This window comes from Melozone crissalis, unplaced genomic scaffold (genome assembly GCF_028551555.1).
Source record: "Melozone crissalis strain CALT ecotype California unplaced genomic scaffold, PUWL_Pcris_2 ptg000042l_1, whole genome shotgun sequence".
NCBI lineage: Eukaryota > Metazoa > Chordata > Aves > Passeriformes > Passerellidae > Melozone > Melozone crissalis.
Window position 1 is genome coordinate 3,692,832 of NW_026535820.1, and position 7,980 is coordinate 3,700,811.

The 7,980-nt window shown below is 51.6% G+C and overlaps 1 protein-coding gene across 1 annotated transcript; it reads left to right on the forward strand.

The window, feature by feature from the left end:
* Nucleotides 1-853: 853 nt before the first annotated feature.
* Nucleotides 854-7,776, forward strand: PRDM14 (PR/SET domain 14). The gene is given in 7 exon segments (XM_054285409.1): nucleotides 854-1,091; nucleotides 1,182-1,402; nucleotides 1,587-1,964; nucleotides 2,142-2,412; nucleotides 3,940-4,142; nucleotides 5,398-5,499; nucleotides 7,549-7,776. Coding segments are annotated over 7 exon segments (1,641 nt in total).
* Nucleotides 7,777-7,980: the final 204 nt, after the last annotated feature.

Genomic DNA, 7,980 nt, shown 5'->3' on the forward strand with positions numbered 1-7,980 from the left:
GCAGGAGAAAACCCTATAAAAACCCGGGATGAAACCATAGACAGGGGATCACCCAGCGCCTCTGCAGGAGGCAAGGGCCAGGTGTCCTCCTCTGGTCCCATCCCGGGCAGGTGAGCACAGGCCTGCTCATGGAGCCATGGAAACCCCAGCAGGAGCCCAGTTCTGCTTAGCACCTAACAGGAAGCTCCAGGCTGGAGTCAAAGCACCTCAGCTGTGCTCGTGAAGCCTGCAGTAACTGCGCTGCTTCTGTGTGTCCAGGTCACCGGGGTTTCAGCGGTGTTTTCTGCCTTTCCATATTTAAACCACACCCCTGCAGCCCCCAGGACAGTGTGTGGGAGCCCTGTGTCCTGCCCCGCGGCACCCTATCCTCCGGCAGCAGGCGGTGGTCTGTGGGGAGCAGAGTCCCGCACCGCGGCCTCCGGCCCTGAGGCGAGGCAGAGCCCACGGGGCTGCGGCCGGGCCCGCGGGCCGGGCCTGGGGAGGCGGAGGGCAGAACCGGCGGCAGGGAAGGAGGGTCCGGGCGGCCGGACCACCCACACACCCCCCTCCCCTACCCCGACGTGGGGAGGGGCGGCCGGGCCGCTCCGTGAGTGGCCGTGGCTCCGCCCCGGGGTAGCCGTGCCGGTCGGGGCAGCACCCCCGCCCGCCCCCGGGGCTGTGTGACCCCCAGGGCGGCCGCCCGTGCCCACCCTCCCCGCCCCGCCGATATAGCCGCGGGGGGCCGGCAGGGCCTGCCCGCCAGCCCCGACGGCGAAGGGCAGCTCCCGCACCTCCGTCCCGCCCCGCAGAGCGACCCCGCGCCGGCAGCACCCAGGTGTCTGCCCCCCTGCTTCCCGACCCGGCTCTTCCCGACATGGCTCTGTCCCTGGCCGGCGAGTCGGTCCCCGGAGACGGCGGAGAGTCGTTCGGGATAAGCCCCGCCGGCATCGCCTCCTACTACCCCTCTTTTCTCCCACCCGCCCATTACTTCGAGACGGCCCCCGACTTCTCCCAGCCCCTGAAACCCCTGGGCGAGCTGGTTTCCTCCCCTCCGCCTCTGCCTCCCTTCACCTTCAGCAGGGTCCCAGCTTTTCTGAGCCAACCGCCCCCTCTGCCCCCCGACCCTTTCCCCAGCCTTCCTTTGCCCGTCTACACCAGGCTGCCGGCCCCCTTCCCTCCCAGCGAGGGCTCGGCCCTCGGGACGGGGGCGCCGGGGTCGCTCTCGCCGCCGTACCCGAGCCCCCCGCGCAGGGCTGCCCGCAGCCCGGGGGCAGACGGGGCGGCGGGGCAGAGCTGCAGGTACCACTTCACCGAGGAGGAGCTCAACGCGGTGCTCTACGGGGCACTCCGGAGCAGCCAGCCCTCCGGGAATCTCCACGCCATCTCGGGGCTCCGGCTGTCCCCCGCTGGCTCGGGTAAGGGGGTCTTTGACCAGGCACAGGGTGACCCTGGGCGGCAGGTCGCTCCTTGCAGCCAGGTGTGCGGGAGGGTTCGGGAACAGTCCCAAAAGGGGTGCAGGCAGCCAGGCTCAAGGGGCATCGCCGGGGGCACGTCGGACTTATTTTCCCTGTGGTTTTCTTGCGTTACGAGTCCACTCCTGGAAAAAGCCGGGGGGTGATTCGGGCTGCGGCCTTTGTCGGGGCGGTAGGACCCGCTCCTGCGGGGCCGGTGCCGTGCTGAAGAAGAGGTTCCGCTTTTGCAGGCGCTGCGGACTCGGCCGCCCCGCTGCTCGACCGGGACTCGCTGCAGCTGCCCGAAGGTAGGTAGGTGTCCCGGAGCGCCCGCCGCTCGTCCGCCGGCCCGCGCTCAGCCCCCTGTCCCCCGCAGGGCTCTCGGTGCTGCGGGTGGCCTGCGGGGACGTGTCTCAGCTCGGAGTCTTCTGTACGGACCCCATCCCGAAAGGAGTCCGCTTCGGCCCTTTCCAAGGCAAAGTGGTCAACACGAGCGAGATCAAGACTTACGACGACAACTCGCTGATGTGGGAGGTAGCGGAGGCACCGTCGGGCTCACCCCGCACCCCCAACGCGGGGCCGGGGCGAGGTTTTTGGCGTCCCCTCTACCGTAGCCTACAAGAGGGGCTCGGCCCAGTGAGGGTGGTGGGACTGATGAGAACGAGACGTGTATGGAACGTCAAACCTGATCCTTTTTTCTCTGCTCGCCAGATCTTTGAATACGGTGGCCTGAGCCACTTTATCGACGGGAAGGGTGCCGCTGGCAACTGGATGTCCCTGGTGAACTGTGCCAGGTTCCCCGAGGAGCAGAATTTGACGGCTATCCAGTGCCAGGGACAAATCTTCTACGAGACCTGCAAGGAAATCTTCCCGAACCAGGAGCTGCTGGTGTGGTACGGCGATTGCTACGTGCAATTCCTGGGCATCCCCATCAGCTTGAAGGGCATGGCGGAGGGGAAGAAACCCCCGCAGCACCCCGAAGGTGAGCCTGCCAGCAACCCCTTGAGCGACACTGCCCCTTATTCCCACGGACGTGTGCCTGGCCTGGATTAGATTCACACGAGGGGAGCTAAAGAAACACAAGCACCACTTTTGTCCGGCCGTTTTACTTTAAAGGCTTCCCAGAGCCCGCGATGAGGCGGTGCTGGGTGACCGGTCCTGCCGCGGGAGCGGTGGCAGTCTGTCCCTCGGGTCTGTCCCTCCACCCTCCAGGGAGCCGATCCCCGGCCGCCCCTTCCAGCACCCCGAGGCAGCAGCTTCCCCTCGGCGCCGGGAATCCGGGCTTTGCATCGGGGGCTGCCGGCAGCGCGGAGCGAGAGGCTCCTCGTTATTCTGCCGTCAGCTCGCTCCCGGTCCGCGGTTCCTCGGGGAGTGTGAAGTGTTGCTTGGTCTGACGATTGTAAAACATCTGGTGGTCCTGAGCTGGGCTTGCCTCGGCCCCGCAGCGCCGTTGTTCAGGGTCCCGTTTGGGGAGGAGATTGGCTTTTCGGGGTTATTCCACTTTTGGTCCTATTTTCATCTCAGGATTGCACACCTGACTTTCGTGTAATTACCGCTCTCGGTAAATGAGGCAGGCTGATGTCGTTCCGATCCCGTAATGCCAGTATTGCTTGCAAAAGAAATGTCAAATGCACTTACTGCATTTGACAGTGAGGGGACAGGGAGGGTACTTCTACTTGTAACGTACAGAAAGTATGATTCTACAAGCAAAACTTATGTATAGAGAAAACAGATTTGTGCCCGTGCGGGAAAAACTGGAGCAGGGAAGGGATGGGTCAGCCGGCTGCAGCAGAGAGAGAGAGAAGCAAATTTGCATGAAAATTTGACATAGAAAATTTTGTACCTGTTGTCTTGAAGTCTAATTCAGACAGATGCTAAATTGTTCATTTCATTTTAAGGCTTAAGCTAAAGCTATTTTTACTAAAGATAAAAAAGAATGTATAAACGCCTGAAAATTTTCTGGTGTTTTTCCTAAATTCAGTGGTAAAAAATGAATTGAAATTTTTTAAAAAGTCAAATAAACATGTTATTTTGTTCAATAGTTATTTGAAAACCATAGAAAAGGTGTGCATTTTTTTTTTCCTTTTGGGATGGTGGTAAAATTTGCCGACGATTCTTGATAAGAAACATCTCACGATGATTGCATATGGGGAGAAGTTTTTATGTGGGACTCTGAGTTGCTTCTTCGCATGTTTCCTTGCTATTTATGGATATACAAGGATGAAATTCTGATTTTGGTGAAGTTAGTAGCTAAACCGAATAATTTCAGCAGACTGTGGGCTCTCGTTTGTTCCCCTCCTTTTAAAAGGCAAGGAGAGCCCTGCGAACGCTCAGGAGACGCGGCACATATTTTGTTAATGATATTGCCAGTATCAATTTACAGTCGTTGCCCTGTCAGAGATTTAAAATTCCCCGTAGGGGTCCCAGCTCTGACAAGGATGCAGATTTGACCTGAATCCCTTTTGCCGTGGTGTAACGGAGCGGTGGCACTTTCCCTTCTGCTGTACAGAAGCCGGGGAGAGCTTCAAGTGCGAGCGCTGCGGCAAAGTGTTTGCCTACAAGTACTACCGGGACAAACACCTCAAGTACACCCGCTGCGTGGACCAGGGGGACCGCAAATTTCCTTGTCACCTTTGTGACCGATCCTTTGAGAAAAGAGACAGGCTGAGGATCCATATTCTCCACGTTCACGAAAAGCACAGACCTCACAAGGTGAGCCTGCCCCCGGGTCTCTCCGCAGTCACTGGCTCTTCTGAGGGTACTTATTATTGAATTGGTTTTTTTTGGTCCAGGTAAGATGTTGATAACGTTGTTCCTCCTCCAGTTTCCCTGGCAGTTTCCTGGTGGGACTGCTCAGGAAGAGCTTGTCATGTGCAGCAAAGCTTGGTTAAAGAAATTTAATGGATTTAGGTTGGGAAAATTAACCCCAGAGTCTCAGTTTAAAAAGAAACAAAATTTCCCCTTGGCTTTTTGGATGATTGCGTATGAGTAGTGTTCCTTTTCTTACCCAGTGTGTGGTTAACTTGTGTTTAAAGGTGCTTGGCTTGTCCAGGATCAGGGGAGAGATGTCTCAAGTCTGTTTCCCACACCCATGTCTATTTTCCACACTCCACCCTTCTGAGAACAGACCACAGCTTTATCTGTGTCTGTTGGACCAAACAGGGCTTAAAAGTTTTACATTCAGCATGAAGCAGATTTGCAATTGATGAAAGCAAAACTTCAAAACGCTTTACTCATCTCCACCAAACACCTTGCTTCTAGCACCAGTTTTCTCTAGCAGCACTGGGAATGGGAAATCTGACTTTTTCTACAAGCTTGAGAAGGGCAAGTTCTAGTGCTTGAAATGGCACAGTTAAATCAGTCTCAGAATTCTCCAAATACCTATTTTATAGATCATCCTACAATGTCTATTTTTTCAGAAAAAATATTTTGTAACTAAAATGGCACTCTTACAATGTCAGAATATCTGCATGGAATTTGTAACAGATAAAAAATATTCCATAAATATGAGGTATTAAATACCATGTAATTCCTTTTCCTTTCCCTTGCCTTGGTAAATTTAGGATTATTTTATTCATTAAAACTGGGGCTTGGTTTATATATATTTTAAGTGATTTTACAGAAATTTTCAGATTTTTATTACTGAACATCAATATTATCTCTTCTGTAAAATAACAAATTTTTATTGAAACAATTTTAACACAAATGATTTTGCATGGTTTTAATATATATAATATATATATATGTGCATATGCAGGTAAATTTGTTCTTAAAACCAGACTGAACTTCTGGGTATTTCAGTTTATTGCAGCTTAAAATTGCTATTGTGTTTACACATGAATACATAAATATATATGTATATCTAGATTATATGTAAGAAATGTGCACATCATCCACATGCTTCATTTTTCTCTTTAACTATGTGGTTACATGCTTCCTTTTAACTTTTATTCCTTTTTTCCCCCAGTGCTCTGTGTGTGGGAAGAGCTTTTCTCAATCCTCCAGCCTGAACAAACACATGAGGGTTCACTCTGGGGAGCGCCCCTACAAATGTGTCTACTGCAACAAGGTAAGGCAAAGCCCTGCCCCATCCCTCCCTCTGCTGTGCTTTGTCTCTTCTCTGTTTTCTTTCAAGAAAATGCTTTTTATTGAACTGGTAACCAGATGAGTAAGTGTGTATTCTGGACAGTTGTGAGGTAAGGTGACAGGGAAATAAAGAAACAGGGTCTGGTCTCCATCTGACAAGGAATTTGTGGTTCATACCAGCTCAGTGATCTGCTGCAGAAATAAGGTCTAGGGAAGCTTGATAGCATTTCAAATACCATCCAAAGCATGCAGCTATATCCAGTATCCCACTTCTTTATCAGATAGGTAATTTTTGGTGTTATTGACACTGCTTCTGGACTGCAATAAACAGATTTGGTCTATAAAATGAACCTGCACAACATGAATTTGTGCATGCTTACCTTGAAATATCAAGGTTATTGATGTGCAGATGGGCATGAAGGTTTCACTTAAAAAAGAGCACAAGGAGAACCATACAGCCCCGATCAAAGATGCACTCTGCTGTTACTGCCCATCACAGCAGGGGTGATTCAGGTGAGCTCTCCCTGTGAGAGTGCTGGCAGCTCTCACAGCAGACAGCATGTGGATGCACAGGCTGATGGAGGATGAATATTGGTAGGGCTCCCAGTGCTGTGGAGTGTCCATGCAATGCAGAAGCCCCATCAGCAGTGGTAACCTGCTCCTGACTTTGTAGAGAGAGGTTTTGTGTATGACTGGCACACAGCTGAAGTGTCCTGCTGAAGTGCCCTTAGAGGAAACTCCTTTTGGCTATTATATTTTTTTGTCTCCCCATGATCATCCTAAACATACTTGTTCTCAGAGATTAGGGTGAAATCTCATCCTTAATCTTCTGATCATAAGAGGAGGTGGCAGAGCTTTATGGCTTGCTCTATAAAGAGATCTCTAGGGACACTTGACCAGTCCCCAGCCAGTTCTAGCTGGACTGTTGTGGATTGGATCTGATTAAACTGTTTGTCCTCAGGCTGCAGCATGCAGCTGTCCTAGGACACAGCCATAATTTCTGAGGCTGGAAAACCAGGGTCTGTTTAAATGAATCCTCACTGGCTCCTCCTATAAAATTACGATTCTTTTCCTCTTCTACCTCTAACAGTGGCTTTGCTTTTCCAGCTCCTATGGTGGAAATCAGTGGTCATTTATTTCAGGAACATTGTGAGACTAAAGGAACAGGGCTGGGTCAGCATCACCATTCTCTCCCCAAAACATATTTTTGCCCCTGATATACACCTCTAAGGACTTGTGTATAGGAGTCTGTGATCTTTTTGTCCTATAAGGTTCCTAGTGAAAGGATATCTAAGATGTATTGCTGTTTGCCATGAAAACTTACTAGAGAGTATTTCTTTTGTGTGGTCTGCAAATAGTGAAGGGTCTGAAATTTTCTCTATTTGGATAAGAAAAAATAGGAAAAACATGGGAAACTTGCAACATTCCTGCTCAAATTTTAATGAGTTTTATCCCCAGATGGAGGAGAAGTCTTTATGACTTTGCTGCTCAAAAGTGTTAGAGGTGGGAGAGCAGGCTGGAAACTCTGCCTGCAGAAAGAGTATGATGGAGCAGGAAAAATGAACCTGTAAATGATGTATGGTGGATTGCAAAGATGAGTTTTACCAGCTGAATCCCAAAACAGTCAAAGGGTTTAACCTTAAAAGCAAAAACTGTAGGGAAAGCCTGCTTTATGTTTCTCACACATAAATGAGCTGCAAAACTAATTAGGGTAGTATTGACTTCTTCCCTCTGACATATAGAAGATATTTACTGGTGTCTTTGGTCAGAAATCTTCTCTGATCTTCATCTATCTCCATGGACTCAGCCACATGTGCATAGCAATAGCTGTTGCCTTCTGATTCCTCCTTGCTGGGACTTTTCATTATTTTTTTCCACTTACCTGAGGAATGGAAATGTGAGCTATTTCAGGACTTAATTTTTAGGATAACGTGCTTCTGATGGGGTCTGGGTTAGCTGAAGGTGGGGATTGCCATGTAAATTACTTGCAACTCCATTTCCTTTCCTGCCCTGGATGATCCCTGCCCTCCAGGCGTTCACAGCGTCCAGCATCCTGCGCACTCACATCCGCCAGCACTCGGGGGAGAAGCCCTTCAAGTGCAAGCACTGCGGCAAAGCCTTCGCCTCGCACGCCGCCCACGACAGCCACGTGCGGCGCACGCACAGCAAGGACAAGGGCTGCACCTGCTCCGTGTGCGGCCAGCACTTCCCCCAGCAGGAGGATTACAGCTTCCACCTGAAGATCCATGCTGCTCATTAGTCAGGAACCCCACGGACGTGTCCTGGACCAGCTCATTGTGTGTATCAGTCTGTGTGTATCTGTTTGGTTTGTGCGTGGCTGTGTGCGCGGCACAGGAGGGGACACCTGCAGTGGCTCTTGGGGTGGGTCTGGTCTCTGGACCCAGGGCACATGACTGAGCAAAGGGAACAGGGTACACCCTGATGCCACTCTCCTTCTCCTCCC